The 21,394-nt window shown below is 41.1% G+C and overlaps 2 protein-coding genes across 2 annotated transcripts; both read right to left on the bottom strand.

Annotated features, from left to right (window-relative positions):
* Positions 1-1,500, bottom strand: LOC129773721 (uncharacterized). The gene has a single exon (XM_055777367.1). The coding sequence runs from the start codon at positions 1,498-1,500 to the stop codon at positions 1-3; it is 1,500 nt and encodes a 499-aa protein (XP_055633342.1).
* A 12,107-nt stretch (positions 1,501-13,607) lies between these two features.
* Positions 13,608-17,615, bottom strand: LOC129773720 (uncharacterized). Its single transcript, XM_055777366.1, has one exon. It carries the CDS (start codon positions 17,613-17,615, stop codon positions 13,608-13,610), a length of 4,008 nt encoding a protein of 1,335 aa, XP_055633341.1.
* Positions 17,616-21,394: the final 3,779 nt, after the last annotated feature.

Raw genomic sequence — 21,394 nt, 5'->3', positions numbered from 1 at the left:
CTACGAACTTTCGCTCCAGATATCGAGGACGGCTAATTTAACGGCTGGGCGTTCGTAAACTCCTCTTGATGTTTGGACCGTAGCTCTGCGTACCTGACCTCCCTTCTCCACGGTACCAATTACCTTGCCTTTCGGCCAGCAATTTCGTGGATGTTCAGGATCCACAATTACCACTATGTCCCCTACGGAAATAGGTTTTACCTTTTTGAACCATTTTGATCTCTTGGTAATTTCAGGTAAATAGTTCCGCAACCAGCGTTTCCAGAAAGCGTTCGCCATAACCTGTGAAACCTGCCATCCACGACGCACGGTTTGTACATTGTCGTCACACAGTGTGAAAGGCTTCGAACCATCCGATGAACCCAATAAGAAATGGTTGGGTGTGAGCGCTGGTTCGGACTCGTTATCTACGGGAACCTCTGTCAAGGGACGACTGTTGAGTACGCCTTCAATCAGGGTCAATGCACTACGCAGCTCCTCGTCTGTTGGCCGTCTACTTCTGAGGATTTCCGTCAGATTTCGCTTTACCGATTGGACAAGTCTCTCCCAGCTGCCACCCATGTGGGGGGTAGCTGGCGGATTGAAACGCCAGGACGTCGAAGCTGTAGTGAACTCCTTCGACAGCTGGTGTTTATCTAAAGCACGGACAGCCTCACGCAATTCTTTGGAAGCACCAACAAAATTTGTCCCTCTGTCGCTATAGAAGCAAACAGGAGTTCCTCGACGAGCAATGAAGTTATTCAACGCCATAATACACGAACTCGTGTTAAGTGAACTGGCGACCTCGATATGAAGAGCCCGAATCGTAAGGCACGTCATCAGGACACCCCAACGCTTTTCTACTTTGCGACCCGCAATGACTTCAATCGGCCCGAAAAAATCTACTCCAACGTGAGAGAATGGTCTGCTGAACGCAGCCAACCTGGCTTGAGGAAGCTCAGCCATTTCTGGTGGCACCGGACTTACATCGCGGTTCCGACACCATTGACACCTGTGTCTCATCTTACGAAGCGTTCGTCTCAAACGTGGAATACAAAATCTTTGGCGAACTTCATTCGCAACCGTAACATAGTTTCGGTGATGATACCTTTCATGAAAATCGGCGAGCACCAAATGAGTGACGGGATGATCATCGGGTAGTATGATTGGGTACTTTTCATCTGGAAATAGGAATATACATTTCGCGGCCCTGCTGTTCATTCGTAAAAGATTTGCCGGGTCCAAAAAGGGGCTCAGCCTGTGAATCTTGCTGCTACTTGTAACCTGCGTTATTCGTTCCCCCTCGTTATTAGAACCTCCCAACAGCCTTAGCTCCTCTGCGTAAGCATCTCGCTGTGCCTGGCGAAAGTGGTATTCCTGGGCCCGTCGAAGTTCGTCATTCGTTAGTGGTCCGCTACGCTGTGGTATTTTCTTTCGCTTGGACTGAACGTTATCCACGAAGCGTTGTACATATGCTGTTACTCTCACTAGATGCATCCATCGTGAATAGTTACTTGCCATAACATCCGATTCTGCATTTTTACCATGGAATAGTGCGCTTGACCGAATCTCTTCATCAGTTGTTTCCCTAATAAACCTCGTTTTGGCCAGCTTTCCTCCGGTCCTTTCAAAAATCCCGGCCCCAGACAACAATTTTTTTCTTAAAAACAATGTTAGCGTTCAAAATCATAAAAGCCCAACTGACAATTTAGCAGAAACTGAAATTTCAGTATTATTGAGGTATTCTAAACATAATTTCAATTCAATTTTTCTTCTTGTTCGTCGACCAAAAACGTAAATGAACAAAGTCAGAGTCACATTATCTTTTGTTCCTTTAACGGAGAAACATTCAACAGTGGATGGGAAAAAGGATGCAAGTTTTGACGTAGGACTACGTCTAACCGGAAGATATAGGGGGTGAAATGAAAATCTAGGCACTGAACAAGTAGGAAAAAATGCAAGATTTGGAACGCTTATAACTCGAGCATTTCTCAATAGATCGCAAAGGTTTTTGCATCAATTGATAGGAAATATATCTACGCATCTATCATAACGAATAACATTTCATTTTTCTTGAGATAAATAATTGAATAATTGTGAAATATCAAGCATTGTTCAAATGCATTATGTGCCCATTTTTGATTGGTCCATTTTGTGCTCCTCAAATCGTACCGACCAAAACGGGCAACCAGAGCAGCAGCGAAATACAATGAAGCACGATTGGAAAGGAAAAAGAAAAAAAATGAACGAAACATTGGTCGCAGTCTCACACATGCGTAATTCTCGAGCCAACCAGTCAGCTTAAAAATCCCCGCTCCGCTGCCGAAACGATCATTCTCATTCAAACCGTACACCACATCGGTTCGCATCACAACACATCAACAAACCAACCCAAGCAGCCATGTCTGGACATGGTAAAGGAGGAAAAGTGAAGGGAAAGGCAAAATTCCGCTCGAACCATTTTGGACTGCAGTTTCCCGTAGGTGTATTCGCCAATTGCTCCGCAAGGGTAGCTAGGCCGAGCGCGTTATTACCAGTGCACCAGTCCACCTAGCCGCCGTTATAGAGTTCTTCGCCGGCTGCCGAAGTGATCGAGTTGGCTGGCAAAACTGCTTGCGCTTTGGTTCGGTGGGCATCAAGACAACAACAGGCGGACGCAAACGCAATCGCAATTCGGCAGCAGGTAGCAGAAGAAAAACGTTTGTTCTTCGTACAAACTGCTTTGGTGGCAAATCCAGAACAAGGCGGTAAAGAGGGCGTTCGAAATGGTTTTTTTCAAAACCACGAGTACTAAGTTTTCTAAATTGGAACCATTCCATAAAACAAGGCGCTTTTCAGGGCCATTAAACCTTCCAAAAAAGAGTTTAGGAAATACAGTTCAATGCTTTCTAAAACAATATCCAAAATAATAATAAAACACAAATTGATTTTTTCATAATTTGTTTGCCAGGATATGATGAGTATGTGAATTTGGCAGTTGTTCTGAGCTAATTGATAGTTGGGGAATTTCCTGATTATTCAATTTTCACCAATTCTTAAATTGTTTCCAGATTGAAAGTACAGTAATTTACAATTAGTTCGACATTTAGCTAATTGGACGGACATGTAATGCGACTTATTTAGTTGGACATTTTTGTAAACATAGAGATCCAAATTATGACCCCACATTGAAAGTCGACACTGTACCACTGTCATCGCAAATGTTCAATTACAGGTTAAAATCGCCTCCAATGCGACACTGAGTGGCGCTTCGGCACGTCGCATTGAATGTAATTTACTGTACAATATGTCACAAAGCTGGATGGGAAGAAATTTTCCAACTGTGAAAGCTGTGGCGAGTGGCAAACGCAATAGCTAAACAGGAAGGTTTAACCGAACAAGATGGGAATATCGAGTGATAACAAAAACACAACACCAAAGGTTCTTTTCAGAACCATCAACATATTCATAAAGAGTAAACAGTAAACTAATCCATTTTTCAGGTAGATAGGTAGGTATTCACGTAGGAGAAGAAAATAAAACAATATATTTAAAATATATATTTAACAAAAGCTGTCCCCTTTGTATAGTCCTACGTCACTCCGGTTATGTCCCCGACATTACCCACCCGTCTTTTTTTTTTTCATGTAAAATTCACTTGAAAAATAAATTCAATTGACTCCGTATGAACTAGATTGAGACGAAAAGTTTTCCGCTTGTGTCTTAGTTTTAGACGAATGAAGTGTTCAACACCCTAATTGTGAAAAAAAGTAATTACAATTGCTGGCAAGAGAAAAACTTCCATGAAGTTGCTCTAAAATCCAAACGTAGTAGACATTAGAATACTATTTCTGATATAAGAAGAAATCAAAGAAAAAAATAAACATTTTAGTTTGTGACATGTTCTGTTTTTTTATAATGCGAAAAATATATTTTGGAAATATGTAATTAGTTTCTATGTATCCTCTTTCAAATTTATTCGCTGACACACTCAATGTTGTGACTGGTATGCCTGATATGTGAACTTCCAATCTTCCAGGCTACTAATACAATCAAAGTTTAACACAACCAAAACTCGTGAATCTTCCCACCTTCTATTCTTCATCTCGCAGCGCTAGAACCATGCAAGCAACTCGGTACAATCGCTGTATCTGTACCGACCTATTTCACCGTTGTACATGGTTCCAGCTTGTCAATTTCATCTGCTCGCAGCGCCATAGACGGGTAGTGGTGGCACCATGAACAAGATTTGTCAACACCGAATCAAAATACCGCAGTGTTAAATATTCAGTTAGAGACGAATGAACTCCCAGAATTTAAAGTCTCTTAAATCCAACACCAATTCCAATTCCAATTCCTATTCAGTTCGTGAGGAAAAAAAGACGGGTGGGTAATGTCGGGGACATAACCGGAGTGACGTAGGACTATACAAAGGGGACAGCTTTTGTTAAATATATATTTTAAATATATTGTTTTATTTTCTTCACCTACGTGAATACCTACCTATCTACCTGAAAAATGGATTAGTTTACTGTTTACTCTTTATGAATATGTTGATGGTTCTGAAAAGAACCTTTGGTGTTGTGTATTTGTTATCACTCGATATTCCCATCTTGTTCGGCTAAACCTTCCTGTTTAGCGATTTGTTGTCACTCGCCACAGCTTTCACAGTTGGAAAATTTCTTCCCATCCAGCTTGTGACATATTTTACAGTAAATTACATTCAATGGCACGTCGCATTACCACCACTCAGTGCCGGATTGGAGGTAATTTTAACCTGTAATTGAACATTTGCGATGACAGTGGTACAGTGTCGACTTTCAATGTGGGGTCATAATTTGGATCTCTATGTTTACAAAAATGTCCAACTAAATATGTCGCATTACATGTCCGTCCAATTAGCTAAATGTCGAACTAATTGTAGATTACTGTACTTTAAATCTGGAAACAATTTAAGAATTGGTGAAAATTGAATAATCAGGAAAGTCCCCAACTATCAATAAGCTCAGAACAACTGCCAAATTCACATACTCATCAGATCCTGGCAAACAAATTATGAAAACATCAATTTGTGTTTTATTATTATTTTGGATAATGTTTTAGAAAGCATTGAACTTTATTTCCTAAACTCTTTTTTGGAAGGTTTAATGGCCCTGAAAAGCGCCTTGTTTTATGGAATGGTTCCAATTTAGAAAACTTAGTACTCGTGGTTTTGAAAAAAACCATTTCGAACGCCCTCGATGCCGCCTTGTTCTGGATTTGCCACCAAAGCAGTTTGTATAAACAAACTTTTTTCTTCTGCTACCTGATGCCGTTTTGCGATTGCGTTTGCCACTCGCCATTCGCTGCAACTGCCTGTTGTCTTGATGTCCACCGAACCGAATGTGTTATGTTCCGAATGCAGGTTTTCTTATCGTCGCGTGCAGCTTTGCCAGCTAACTCGATCACTCCGGCGGCCGAAACTATATAACGCCGGCTAGGTGGACTGGTACACAGGTACTAACGCGCTCGACCTAGCTACCTTTTCCGGTGAAATTGGCGGATACACCTACGGGAAATTGCAGACCACCACGGTTCGAGCGGGATTTTGCCTTTCCCTTCTCTTTTCCTCCTTTGTTGAGTACACGATGAGTACAGGGTCCTTTTCAGGATCACAAAAAGTCTAAAGAGTTTATTGTTTTGTTATCACTCGATATCCCCATCTTGTTCGGCTAAACCTTCCTGTTTAGCGATTTGTTGTCACTCGCCACAGCTTCCACAGTTGGAAAATTTCTTCCCATCCAGCTTGTGACATATTTTACAGTAAATTACATTCAATGACACGTCGCATTACCACTACTCAGTGTCGGATTGGAGGTAATTTTAACCTGTAATTGAACATTTGCGATGACAGTGGTACAGTGTCGACTTTCAATGTGGGATCATAATTTGGATCTCTATGTTTACAAAAATATCCAACTAAATAAGTCGCATTACATGTCCGTCCAATTAGCTAAATGTCGAACTAATTGTAGATTACTGTACTTTAAATCTGGAAACAATTTAAGAATTGGTGAAAATTGAATAATCAGGAAAGTCCCCAACTATCAATAAGCTCAGAACAACTGCCAAATTCACATACTCATCAGATCCTGGCAAACAAATTATGAAAACATCAATTTGTGTTTTATTATTATTTTGGATAATGTTTTAGAAAGCATTGAACTTTATTTCCTAAACTCTTTTTTGGAAGGTTTAATGGCCCTGAAAAGCGCCTTGTTTTATGGAATGGTTCCAATTTAGAAAACTTAGTACTCGTGGTTTTGAAAAAAACCATTTCGAACGCCCTCGATGCCGCCTTGTTCTGGATTTGCCGCCAAAGCAGTTTGTATAAAGAACAAACTTTTTTCTTCTGTTACCTGATGCCGTTTTGCGATTGCGTTTGCCACTCGCCACTCGCTGCAACTGCCTGTTGTCTTGATGTCCACCGAACCGAATGTGTTCTGTTCCGAATGCAGGTTTTCTTATCGTCGCGAGCAGCTTTGCCAGCTAACTCGATCACTTCGGCGGCCGAAGCTATATAACGCCGGCTAGGTGGACTGGTACACTGGTACTAACGCGCTCGGCCTAGCTACCCTTGCGGGGAACTCCAGATCAACACGAGCGGGAACTCCAGATCAAGGTTCGAGCGGGATTTTGCCTTTCCCTTCACTTTTCCTCCTTTGCCATATCCAACCATGGCTGCTTGTGTTGGTTTGTTGATGTGAGGTGATGCGAAACGATGTGGTGTACGGTTCGGATGAGAATGATCGTTACGGCAGCGGAGAGGGGATTTTGAAGCTGACTGGCTGGCTCGAGAATTACGCATGTGTGAGACTGCGACCAATGTTTCCCTCATTTTTTTCTTTTTCCTTTCCAATCGTGCTTCATTCTATTTCGCTGCTGCTCTGGTTGCCCGTTTTGGTCGGTACGATTTGAGGAGCACAAAATGGACCAATCAAAAATGGGCACATAGTGTATTTGGACAATGGTTGATATTTCACAATTATTCAATTATTTATCTCAAGAAAAATGAAATGTTATTCGTTATGATAGATGCGTAGATATATTTCCTATCAATTAATGCAAAAACCTTTGCGATCTATTGAGAAATGCTCGAGTTATAAGCGTTCCAAATCTTGCATTTTTTCCTACTTGTTCAGTGCCTGGATTTCCATTTCACCCCCTATATCTTCCGGTTAGACGTAGTCCTACGTCAAAACTATAAACTATATATACCTGTGGCCAAGAGTAGTTGAACAACGGTAATGGAGCTAGCAAAGAAAAGGAAGGCTACGATGCTCGACAAATCGGGTATGCTGGTCGTCATTGAAGTGTGGAAGGACAATATTCTGTCCCTTCGGAGCACTTCCAAGAACTCCCACATCTACAAGCAAATGTGTGAGAAGCTGAAAGGCCAGGGCATTATACTTACGGCGGTCGAATTGAAAAACCGGATCAATAATCTCTCTCGGAAGTACAGGTAGATACTTTTTGAAAAGCAAAAAAAAATCAAGTCAAAATAATGGCATATTTGGTCCCTACGTGGGGAAATGTGCCCTTTGTCAAAATAATCACAAGTGCCCCTGATTTCCATAAATTCCTGATCCACTGAAAAAATTCATGAAATTAATGCCAGAGATAAGATATTTTTTTTGTGGCATTCGTGATTATTTTGACAACAGAGCTACTAAAAAGACATATTTACAAAGCATACGGACCAAATATGCTTTTATTTTGGCTCGAATTAACATGCTTTTCGGCTGTTAAAACGTTTGAGTCAGCACTCTACGGGCAATTTTTTGAGATAGTGTAGTTTTAACAGATCCGAAAGAAACGCCATGGGGTACTTTGACTTCTATATGGCATCCATCAATGGCACCGTAGCATTGTGGAAAACCCAGTTTCTCGAAGCCACCGACTATTTCTGATATCTTCTCCGAGGTTGGTGGGTATGCGTCAAACACTTCATGTTGCACAACATCTACAACCGCATTGCAGATTTCAATGACCAGTTCACCCGTAGTTGTTCTTCCAACACCGAATAGACTTCCAATAGTTCTATATTCCGCTGACGATCCGAAAGCATACAGGGCAATAGCGATGCGTTTCTCCAACCGAATAGCAGACCGCCAAAGAGCATCTTCTCTGTGCAGGCGATGTAATTTTGACGTAGGACTACGTCTTTCATTTCTATACCGGGGTGTAAAACCAAAGTTTCGAGAACGAAAGCGTTACGCTGGAGACCGAGATTTTGAGCGTTAATAGCTCATAAACAACTGAACGAAATGGTATGATAAACACTTCATTTGAAAGATAAAATGTCTACGCGTCATATACTTGTTACTTTTTCATCCAAAAACTTGTTTCAATAGTCTTAAAATTGCTTTCAAAACAGGCTATTGAAATCAAAAATCGGTATATAAGCGAGCGCCGCTCGTAAACCCACTCAGTTATGATTGAACAGCGATTGGAGCATGTTGTCGCTGTTGTTGTGAAGCTAATTTCGTTTATCATGAAAACGCTGATGAACGGTGTCACCAAGAGCCTGTTTGTGCACCTAAGGCCAAAAGGGAATTCATCAGGAGGAGAGTGATGCCACGGTTCCGCTTGAAACATCGGAGCAGCCGCCACACACACACATACATACACGCGCGGAATTCTCGTTGCTATCATCGTTGCTGAAAAATAATCTGCCAGTTCCCCTGGGAATTGAAAAATACATTCATGCGAAATAGTTTATTTTAATGTTTTCTATCCATATAACACTGCAACCAAATACATTTGGTTTTGTTAATTTTCAATCAATCGCAATTAACAGGAAAGCTTCTGAATATTTTTTTCCCCATCAGTGGAAATTTTCGTATCCAATATTGGATGCATAACATGAAAAACGGAAAATGTTTCACTTCGCGAAAATCAAGTCATTTTCGAGCGATTATTTGCTTTCTACTCATATAATGCTTCGACCAAATACATTTCGTTTTGGATTGTTTCAATCAAGTGCGATCAACGTAAGACCACGTCTTTCGGCAATTTATTAGAGGTGCAATGAATCTTTAGGAATTCCCGCTCTACGCGCACTGGCAAACAATGTTTACTCAACAATTTCTCAAACTAGAAATGGGTGTTGTGAGAAAGGATTAGCGAACGCGAAAATGACAAACGGGAGAAAGATACGTTTGGAGGTTGAAGGAAATTGGCAGAAAACTTCTTCATTCTATCATTCAAATAATGTGATTCATACCACATCGTTTTGCCAGAAAGAGATTATTAATGCTCAAAGGAGGAATCGAGTCCTCCGAGGAAATTACCCAGCGCAAATTAGAGTCGCCTATCGATTGCGGCATTCGTACACAAATAATTTTATAATGCAGTTTCACCAAAGTGATTTCTTCGGATATATTCACTACATCATGTCATGTATTTCATATTCTTCATAAGGAAATCCATATCCATGGCACCTATCGGTAACGAATTATTATCGAAACCACGATTTTCGCTAAATGCTCCTTTCAGTTCGGCCTGTAAAAAACTTTTCTGTACTCTAATCCATCAAATTTGGAGCCCTGAAAAGGGCCGTTGATTATATGATAAGCTAATATAGCACGCTCTCCTCGGATACAATGGGCCAGCTGGATGTCCTTGGGCATGATGTGACGCGTTTTGCATGGATAGCACACAAATTGGTATCTTCGAATAAGCCTCCTGCAGCGTCATAACCGCGGAACTTTGGAAGCGCAAGTCGGTTTTGAAGTCCTGAGCAATTCCACGAACCAAATGCTGCAAAGGTAGCTTGCGGATCAGCAATTCGGTCGATATCTGATAGCGACGAATTTCATGCGAAGTTCCCGGTCGATAGCGATGTGGCTTCTCCACCTATCCTGCTACTGGTGCGCTTATCCGAGCTGACTTCGTGTGCCTTACCACCGAATGACTAACGAGCTGTCTGCGAAAGACTAACGAGCTCGAGTCCTCACGGTGCGAGAGTAGAGTAAGAAATGAACGAAAGCAAAGGAAGCGTCATTTTATAAACCATAAAAGTATAGAATCTAAATCCCACCCTTATTATATTCGTGAGTATACAGTAAGCTTATACAATAAAGAGGGTGGGGTTTAGATTCTATACTTTTATGGTTTATAAAATGACGCTTCCTTTGCTTTCGTTCATTTAGAGGCGAATGAACTGAAAAGTTTAAAGCCTCTTTAATTCAACATCATCATAATCATTTCGTTCATTTCTTACTCTACTCTCGCACCGTGACGACTCGTTTGTTTGGGACCAAGCAGATAGCTAGTTAGTCTTTCAGTGGTAAGGCACACGAAAGCAGCTCGGATAAGCGCACCAGCCGCAGGATAGGTGAAGAAGCCACATCGCTATCGACCGGGAACTTTGCGTGAAATTCATCGCTATCGGAAGTCGACCGAATTGCTGATCCGCAAGCTACCTTTGCAGCTTTTGGATCGTGGAATTGCTCAGGACTTCAAAACCGACTTGCGCTTCCAAAGTTCCGCGGTTATGACGCTGCAGGAGGCTTATTCGAAGATACAAATTTGTGTGCTATCCACGCAAAACGCGTCACATCATGCCCAAGGACATTCAGCTGGCCCATCGAATCCAAGGAGAGGGTGCTATATTAGCTTAGCATATAATCATCGGCCCTTTTCAGGGCTCCCAATTTGATGGATTAGAGTTAAGAAAAGTTTTTTGCAGGCCAAACTGAAACGAGAATTTTCGTTTGGATGCCATACAGCATCGAGAAAATTCCGGAAAGATCTAATCGTTGCTGAAAAATAATCTGCCAGTTCCCTGGGAATTGAAGAATACATCCATGCGAAAGAGTTTATTTTAATGTTTTCTAATTATATGGCGAACACAGCGACCAAATACATTTGATTTCGTAATTTTTCAATCAAGTGTAATTAGCTGGAAAGCTTCTGAAGATTATTCTTTCTCATCAGTAGGATATTTTCGTATCCAATATTGGATGCATAACATGAAAAACGGAAAATGTTTCGTATCGCGAAAATTATATAATTTTCAATCGATTATTGCTCAGTCGCCGAAATTTTCATACTCAGAGAGTTCATTATCCTCTAGTTTGCCTTCCAAATTGCCATCGTAAACCACACCTTCTCTCGATTCAATCACGCACGAAAAGCATACTGAAATGATATTCTGGTGGTGAAACCGATTCATTTTTCGTGAGGCGTTGTGCACAAATTACGTAACGCGATAAGGGGGGAGGGGGTAGATGTTGCGTTACTTTCTGTTTATTAGAGATAGGAAATTGCGTTACGAAAGGGGGGGGGGGGAGAGGTGGTTCAAAATACGGATTTTTAGCGTTACGTAATTTGTGCACGACGCCTGAGGACATCGACAAGACAACATCGTTACTGAACGAGCTGAACGGCGAGGGATCGAGGGATTCATTACCTGGCCTGACCTGACCTGAAATGCAATCAGTTTGTTTCAACTGTGAGGGAGCGCAGAAAAGCCGATGCTGATACTCTCGTGACCAAGAGAGTATCAGCATCGAAATACGGTTCCTCGGGAAGACATAGAAGCAGCCGCCACACACACACATACACGCGCGCAACTCTTTTCGTTTGCTGGTTATCGAGAGGAAACCTGGAAAGAAATGATCGTTGCTGAAAAATAATCTGCCAGTTCCCCTTGGAATTGAAAATTACATTCAAGCGAGTTTATTTTAATGTTTTCTATCCATATAATACTGCGACCACATACATTTGGTTTTGTGATTTGTCAATCAAGTGCAGTTAGCAGGAAAGCTTCTGAAGATTATTCTTCAGAACATGGTTTTTTGTATCCAATATTGGATGCATAAAACCTTGAGTCTCCAACGTAACACTCTCGTTTTTGAAGTCACCCAAATATTTATTTATTCATTCATTCAGGATGGATTTAGATTCAACTTCAAACAAATGATCTCTAAATCAACGATAGTCCTACGTCACCCTTGCGGTTATACCATAGATATAACCCACTTCCTGTTTTTTGACCAACAAATTAAACGTACATCTGTCAACCCGAAACGTGTTTTTGAACTTTTTATCACTAAACTTTGGTACTTCATCTTACCAAAATCTAGAATTTTCTACCTGAAAGACCGATATAGTTAGAGAAATTAAAGTTGATATTCAAATGCATCTTACAGTTGACCACACCGTACGTTTTCGGGATTTAACCGGACTAGAGAGTAACGAAACGTATTTCCTGCAGAGCTTCCTAGATATCAAAGCTAACATCCTATATTTTCTGCTCTGCTTCAACAGCATTTGAATTTTTCTGTTATTTTGAATCATTTTCGTTCTGATTACGTTCAGCATCCTGAAGAAATAAAGATGCAAAAAATAAACAAGCAAGAACGTTGACGGCATTGAGCTTCGTATTACGAAACGGGAGAGTAGGCATGACAATATGGGTTTGCAGAAGAAATGAACACACTTTCAAAATAAAAACAATGAATGATAATTATTTTTCCCAAATCAAATTAGTACTCCATGTAAATGAAAATCACTTTTGCATGCAAGTAGTGAAAAAATATCATACAAAAATTATGTCTAAATATAATTTTATATTATAATGGTAAGTTTTGGTGAGAATATTTGGAAATTTATAGAAAATAGTTTAAATTAGGGTCAGAACAACGTACTTCTAGTAGGCAAACAACGCCAAGAAAAAAATTTCATACAAATTTTAGTAATTGAAAACTGCCTTAGGGTCGACTAATCTGATAGAGAAGAGTTGGCCTCACACAAACTAATGTCGTATCCAGATGTCGACACCATTCCGTCGTCAACCCGAATGCAATAGATTTAAATTCCTGATTGTCAGTTTGACATGCGGTACAATGTACAACCAAAGTATGTCTGTCATGGTACGATAGTACCTGTACAACGCTGTACTCTTACAACGCAAGTACAGCTGTATGTCTGTCCCTGGTATTATAATCTATTAACGTGTAATGTTACTTTTCGCCGATGGAGAAGAATAAAGATGTTCCGAGATTTCAAATAATGTATATTTTAATATCCTGTGATAAACAAAATATAAGTTTCGTTCACAATTTATATTTCATGTGACTTACGTTTAGTTTTTCTTCTCCGTTTTTTCCCTTCCTTTACTCCTATATTCACTCAATTACTAGTCCTAGGAGATTAATATTCCGTAATTAAAGGTTTTAGTTAGCAAAATTATAATTCTTTTTACCTTTTGTTCGATTCGTAGTATATGAGAATTTTAGGTTAAGCTCAAACAATAGTCTTAATTAATATATAATCTAAAATAGAATTTTAAATTTTGATTACAATAGGCGAACGATTTTTAACTCATTTTTCTTACTGTGATATACTCAATAGTTTTAAGAAATTAGTTTTACATTAGGAAATTTAAAAATAAGCAATTCAACTACAATGCACTGCACGTTCTACACATGGAAATCACATCTATTCATGTTTTCTGTAACCAATAGTTCGTTGTTCGCCTATCCAACTGTCATTCTACGGCATGGGCGTGCGGTTTTGACTGGGGGCACGGATATCTGAGGAGCGACACAACACCGAGGGGTTGTGACACTCCCCCCCGTATGCCAAATCCGAGAGTTGGCCTACGAACTTTCGCTCCAGATATCGAGGACGGCTAATTTAACGGCTGGGCGTTCGTAAACTCCTCTTGATGTTTGGACCGTAGCTCTGCGTACCTGACCTCCCTTCTCCACGGTACCAATTACCTTGCCTTTCGGCCAGCAATTTCGTGGATGTTCAGGATCCACAATTACCACTATGTCCCCTACGGAAATAGGTTTTACCTTTTTGAACCATTTTGATCTCTTGGTAATTTCAGGTAAATAGTTCCGCAACCAGCGTTTCCAGAAAGCGTTCGCCATAACCTGTGAAACCTGCCATCCACGACGCACGGTTTGTACATTGTCGTCACACAGTGTGAAAGGCTTCGAACCATCCGATGAACCCAATAAGAAATGGTTGGGTGTGAGCGCTGGTTCGGACTCGTTATCTACGGGAACCTCTGTCAAGGGACGACTGTTGAGTACGCCTTCAATCAGGGTCAATGCACTACGCAGCTCCTCGTCTGTTGGCCGTCTACTTCTGAGGATTTCCGTCAGATTTCGCTTTACCGATTGGACAAGTCTCTCCCAGCTGCCACCCATGTGGGGGGTAGCTGGCGGATTGAAACGCCAGGACGTCGAAGCTGTAGTGAACTCCTTCGACAGCTGGTGTTTATCTAAAGCACGGACAGCCTCACGCAATTCTTTGGAAGCACCAACAAAATTTGTCCCTCTGTCGCTATAGAAGCAAACAGGAGTTCCTCGACGAGCAATGAAGTTATTCAACGCCATAATACACGAACTCGTGTTAAGTGAACTGGCGACCTCGATATGAAGAGCCCGAATCGTAAGGCACGTCATCAGGACACCCCAACGCTTTTCTACTTTGCGACCCGCAATGACTTCAATCGGCCCGAAAAAATCTACTCCAACGTGAGAGAATGGTCTGCTGAACGCAGCCAACCTGGCTTGAGGAAGCTCAGCCATTTCTGGTGGCACCGGACTTACATCGCGGTTCCGACACCATTGACACCTGTGTCTCATCTTACGAAGCGTTCGTCTCAAACGTGGAATACAAAATCTTTGGCGAACTTCATTCGCAACCGTAGCATAGTTTCGGTGATGATACCTTTCATGAAAATCGGCGAGCACCAAATGAGTGACGGGATGATCATCGGGTAGTATGATTGGGTACTTTTCATCTGGAAATAGGAATATACATTTCGCGGCCCTGCTGTTCATTCGTAAATGATTTGCCGGGTCCAAAAAGGGGCTCAGCTTGTGAATCTTGCTGCTACTTGTAACCTGCGTTATTCGTTCCCCCTCGTTATTAGAACCTCCCAACAGCCTTAGCTCCTCTGCGTAAGCATCTCGCTGTGCCTGGCGAAAGTGGTATTCCTGGGCCCGTCGAAGTTCGTCATTCGTTAGTGGTCCGCTACGCTGTGGTATTTTCTTTCGCTTGGACTGAACGTTATCCACGAAGCGTTGTACATATGCTGTTACTCTCACTAGATGCATCCATCGTGAATAGTTACTTGCCATAACATCCGGTTCTGCATTTTTACCATGGAATAGTGCGCTTGACCGAATCTCTTCATCAGTTGTTTCCCTAATAAAACTGCGTTTTGGCCAGCTTTCCTCCGGTCCTTTCAAAAATCCCGGCCCCAGAAACCAGCGATCTTCAATTTTCAGCTCCACCTGTCCTGTCCATTTTGTACCGTCGTCGGCAACATTCCACTCCGACTGAATCCAATGCCACTCATCTATTTCCGTAGTGTCTAGCACTTCACTAACTCGAGCGGCCACATACTGGCTGTATCGACGGTGGTCGGATCGCAGCCAGCACAGAACATTTCGGGAGTCGCACCAGAAATAGCGCTGTGATATCCGAAGGGAAAGTGATTTAGTTACAGTATTAGCTAGCCTCGTTCCGATGACCGCTGCCTGGAGTTCCGATCGTGGGATCGACAGGTATCTTAGAGGAGTTACGCGTGTTTTCGCACCAACCAATGCGCACTCTACTAAACCATCTTCCTCGAAGCGCAGATATACTACCGCTGCCATACCGTTTTCACCTGCATCTACGAACGTATGCATCTGGATTCGGGTTTGATCCCCGATCGATGTCGCGTGATGAAAACATCTAGGAATTTGAATGTCTTCCAGTTTCGGCAGCAATTTAACCCAGGATTTCCAACTTTCGAACTGCTTTCCAGTGATTTGCTCATCCCATTTCAATCCGATTCGCCATACTTCCTGAAGAGTAACCTTGAGAATCATCAAGAAATGCGATATGAGACCGAGCGGGTCAAAAACTGTCATTATGATGCGAAGCAATTCTCGCTTGGTTGGAGCTCGACTCCCATCAAATAGCGCAGCATCTAAACGTCGATAGCAGATCTTGAACATGAAACAATCCGTCGATGTGTTCCACCACATCCCCAAAGCTTTCTCCGTTGCCGTCTCTGCTGATAAGTTTAGATTCTTCTCTTCAGTAGGTTCTTCGTTCAAGGCTTTCAGAACTCTACAGGAGTTGGAAGTCCAATTCCGTATTTCAAAGCCCCCTTGGGCGTGGATGAATTTCACGGCCTTCGCGAGTTCTATGGCTTTTTCTTCCGTCTCAGTGCTTGCAAGCATGTCGTCCACATTGTGGTTATTGATTATAGCGACGGCTGCTGCTGGATACTCGGCTTCGAAACGCTGAGCGTTATGATTTTTCACGAACTGTGCCGTGGTTGGCGATGAACGTGCTCCAAAAATCATGACTTCAACGACGAACGTGCTCGGCTCTTGCTGTTCAGTATCATCCCACCACAGAAAGAGTTGATAGAACTGATCGGTGGGTCGAATTCCTATCTGGAGAAACATCTCGCGAATATCTCCACATATAGCGATACGATGTTCTCGGAATTGTAGCAGAACTGATACCAAAGAGGTCATCATATCCGGCCCTGTGAGCAAAACAGAGTTGAGGCATACTCCATGCACGGAAGCGGCTGCATCCCACACGACCCTGATTTTCCCAAGTTTGTTGGGATTTATCACCGGGAAAGTGGGAAGATACCATGTCTGCCCCTGTTTATGAACGAGTTCCTCTGGGTTAACCTTCCTTACATAACCTTTGGTTTGGTATTCTGCCAACTTATCAGTGAAGGCACGCTTAAGATCATCATCTCTTGATAGACGCCTTTGGAGACAGTTTAGCCTTTGAATGGCCATCGGACGGCTGTCAGGCAGACGGATAGTATCGAAACGTCTGAGAAGGCCCGTTTCGTACTTCTTTTCAGCGACTCGTGTGAAAGATTTCAACAACGATAGCGCCCTTTCATCGTCTCTTGACATCAGAGAACTTACCGGCGACACGATTCCCAAGCTATCTAGGCTAAAGTACTGTTTAACTTCTTGGTGAATTCGATCGTCGCTCTGCAGATTACACGCACAAATGTGGTAAGTGTACTTCCCGTCGGCAGCTGACCCCTGCGACGAACAGCCTCCGAAAATCGTCCAGCCCAGGTGAGTTTTTACGGCAATGGGCTCACCCAACTTTCCTTCACGACAACGTCGAACCAAGGAAACGTTGGCATGTTTCAAACCAATTAGAATTCTAGGCCTCGCGAGATTGTAAGACTCAACTTGAATTCCTTCCAGGTGTTTGTACTTTTTCTTCAACTCATCGACGTTTAAGCTCTGCACTGGTAGTTCAAGTGCGTCGACCGTTCGCACGTCAGTAAGGTCAAATCTTTCTTCTTTCGATCCGGATATTCCGACATCCACCTTCCGCGATTTTTCTTCGAAGCGATGAGTTCCTCCTGTCCACTTAAGACACAGCGGTTTCGACTCTCCTGACAGCTCTAGGTCACAGGCAATTTGTTCGTCTAACAGCGTCAACTCGGATCCATCGTCCAGAAAGGCGTAGCACTCCACCTGCTTGCTCGGCCCAAACAGTGTAACCGGCAAATAGCGAAACAATTCCAAAGCAGTTTCCATTTGATGAGTGTTAACACTCCGTTCCTCGTTCGATTTCGTTTGAAAGGAACTCACTAAGGCCATGTATATTGCAGCCAATTCTGCAACAAACACCGAACAGGGTAAACTAAGCCTACGAAAAGTGAAGAAGTTGATATTGAATATACCAAAGCCTGTGGATCCATTAAGACTAGATCCACCAGTAAAAAAAGTTTTGGTTGGGTCAATATGTTTATACCTTGACAGGAATATCGCAGGTATAACTAAATGGCGGAGATCATCTGAAATATTATGCACATAATCCTTCATTGACAGGTCAATAGTAATAGAGGAATTGAACAAAATTGAAGGAATGATCTGGAAACCAGATAAAGCAGATGGACTTTCCAAAGTCATAAATTCATGATATAGAGACATTCGCCTAGATCGAACGCCTGAGTTCAACATTTTTTCTAAGTTTGCTATCACCTTCGGATTAAGTATTTCACACCGTATTAAAAAACGGAATGATAACTCGAAAAAACGTACGGAAAGAGGAAGTATGCCAGCTAGAATTTCTAGGCTCATTGTATGTGTTGACTGCATACATCCTAGAGCAATACGCAAACAGCGATATTGAATCCTTTCCAGATGCAAAATATGGGTACAGGCAGCGGACCTGAAGCAAAAACTACCATACTCCATAACAGATAAAATGGTTGATTTATACAACCTAATCAAATCCTCAGGATGAGCTCCCCACCAAGTTCCTGTTATGGATCGAAGAAAATTTATTCTTTTCTGACATTTTTGTTTCAAGTAGCCTATGTGTTTACCCCATGTTCCTTTGGAAATTTAGAAATAAGCAACTCAACTACAATGCACTGCACGTTCTACACATGGAAATCACATCGATTCATGTTTTCTGTAACCAATAGTTCGTTGTTCGCCTATCCAACTGTCATTCTACGGCATGGGCGTGCGGTTTTGACTGGGGGCACGGATATCTGAGGAGTGACACAACACCGAGGGGTTGTGACATGTAATTTACACTGGATGGAAATGCTCCTGTACAAAGTGGAAGAGTTTTCCTTAGCGAAATTTAGTTGTACATGTTTAATTTCGTTTCCTTACCTTTTACTAAGATTTAGAATTCGAATAGCTATAAAATTCAATACAATAGTGGCGAATTCTAACCATAATAAATGTACTTAAATTAGCATAGATACATAGCAATTAAGAAACAAACAGTGCCACTTTAGTGGTATTTACCAAGTATGTAGGCCGTAAGTAGCGTAATTAGTTTATAACTAGGTTTAAAAAGTAAATGTAACGTAGCACGTAAGTGTATCCTCGTATCACCTCAAAAACTCTTATTCATATGGTTAATATTGTTCAACTCTATTGTGTTTAACAGTGATATAACTTTTTGTTGTTCTGGCGTTTGACATTTTTCGTTTTTTTTGTACTAAATTTATTTTCAAATGGCTCAGCAACATTAAGTAACAATGAGCCGTGTTTATGAATAGGGAAAAGCCTCTTTGAGTAGAACAATGCCAATGTTCTTTCTCAAAAAGGCATAAAAACCCTATTATCTTTTCGAAAAAAGTTACAATATGGACAAACAATATGACAAAATTCACAATAAGATAATATTATAGGTTTCTTGTTTAAGCTTCTTGTTGCAGAGATGACCATCTCCTAGGAACTAGTTATCTCCTTGGGACTAGGGAAGGGATAAAAATCTGCTCACTTTTCGAATTCTGAAGAAAAAGTTGAAATAGAAAAAAGGAAACGCTAATAAAAAAATCAAAACAATGAAGGAAAACTAAACATATATATTCAAATTTGAAAGTGTATGGATTTGAGAAAATCATAAATTAAAGAAATAGCATCGATATTACGAGTAGCCAGAACGTCGCGAATCGGAAAATTAGGAGGCATTCCCTTATTGCGAAAATTTTCTATTAAAGATAACCTGTCATTTTGATACTCAGAACAAAACCACACAATATGATCAATATCCTGATATCCTATACCACACACGCATAGGTTACTATCACTGATGTTAATTCGAAAAAGATGTGCATTCGAAGAATAATGGTTAGACATGAGTCTGCACACTACCTGTATAAAATCACGAGAAAAATTATATCCTTTAACCCATGGTTTGAGAGAAACCCTAGGAATGATAGAATATAGCCATCGGCCTTTATCACTACTATTCCAACTTGACTGCCAAGATACAAATGCCCGTTCACGAGGAAAATGAAGATATTCATCGAAAGTAATAGGCATATAGAATAAGTCTCCTTCCATAGTGCCCTTCTTAGCAAGAAAATCTGCTTTCTCATTTCCAGGTATCGAACAATGAGACGGAATCCATACGAAAGTGATATTAAATGAACTAGTAATCAGAGCACTTAAAAGTTGATGGATTTCAGATAAGAAATACGACGTATATCTAGTTCTCACTGAACGGAGTACCTCTAAAGAGCTGAGACTATCAGAAAAAATGAAAAAGTGATCTGGGGCCAAGGTCTGAATATGGAGTAAGGCCATGTATATTGCAGCCAATTCTGCAACAAACACCGAACAGGGTAAACTAAGCCTACGAAAAGTGAAGAAGTTGATATTGAATATACCAAAGCCTGTGGATCCATTAAGACTAGATCCACCAGTAAAAAAAGTTTTGGTTGGGTCAATATGTTTATACCTTGACAGGAATATCGCAGGTATAACTAAATGGCGGAGATCATCTGAAATATTATGCACATAATCCTTCATTGACAGGTCAATAGTAATAGAGGAATTGAACAAAATTGAAGGAATGATCTGGAAACCAGATAAAGCAGATGGACTTTCCAAAGTCATAAATTCATGATATAGAGACATTCGCCTAGATCGAACGCCTGAGTTCAACATTTTTTCTAAGTTTGCTATCACCTTCGGATTAAGTGTTTCACACCGTATTAAAAAACGGAATGATAACTCGAAAAAACGTACGGAAAGAGGAAGTATGCCAGCTAGAATTTCTAGGCTCATTGTATGTGTTGACTGCATACATCCTAGAGCAATACGCAAACAGCGATATTGAATCCTTTCCAGATGCAAAATATGGGTACAGGCAGCGGACCTGAAGCAAAAACTACCATACTCCATAACAGATAAAATGGTTGATTTATACAACCTAATCAAATCCTCAGGATGAGCTCCCCACCAACTTCCTGTTATGGATCGAAGAAAATTTATTCTTTTCTGACATTTTTGTTTCAAGTAGCCTATGTGTTTACCCCATGTTCCTTTGGAGTCAAACACAACACCTAAATACTTGAATGACATCGAGTGACGAATAGGTCTATCCAAAAGTTTAAGCTGTATTTGTGCAGGATGGTGTTTTCTTGAGAATACAACCATCTCTGTCTTCTCAGTAGAAAATTCAATACCCAATCTACAGGCCCAATCAACCAAATTGTCAAGAGAATCTTGCAAAGGATTATGAAGATCGGTGTTGTCTTTGCCTATTACCGATACAACACAATCATCTGCAAACTGTCTCAAAGTACAATTTCCCGATAAACAAACATCAATATCATTTACATAGAAGTTGTAAAGAATTGGACTAAGACATGAGCCTTGAGAAAGACCCATGTAGCTAATGCGTAAAACTGACGAAGAACCATGAGAAAAACTCATATGTTTTTCACGCATTAGGTTAAACAGAAAACTATTTAATTTCTGGGAAAACCCATTTAGACGAAGTTTTTGAAAAAGAACTTCAATGGAAACAGAATCGAACGCACCTTTGATATCTAGGAACACTGATGCCATTTGTTGCTTACTACACAAGGCAAAGTCAACCTCTGATGAAAGAAGCGCAAGAC

Source organism: Toxorhynchites rutilus, chromosome 3, assembly GCF_029784135.1.
Source record: "Toxorhynchites rutilus septentrionalis strain SRP chromosome 3, ASM2978413v1, whole genome shotgun sequence".
NCBI classification, from domain to species: Eukaryota; Metazoa; Arthropoda; class Insecta; order Diptera; family Culicidae; genus Toxorhynchites; species Toxorhynchites rutilus.
This window is presented reverse-complemented; position numbering and strand designations above follow the sequence as displayed.

Coding starts and splice junctions, on each gene's coding strand:
- LOC129773721 (XM_055777367.1), bottom strand. CDS start 1,500: ATGGCAAGTAACTATTCACGATGGATGCATCTAGTGAGAGTAACAGCA.
- LOC129773720 (XM_055777366.1), bottom strand. CDS start 17,615: ATGGCCTTAGTGAGTTCCTTTCAAACGAAATCGAACGAGGAACGGAGT.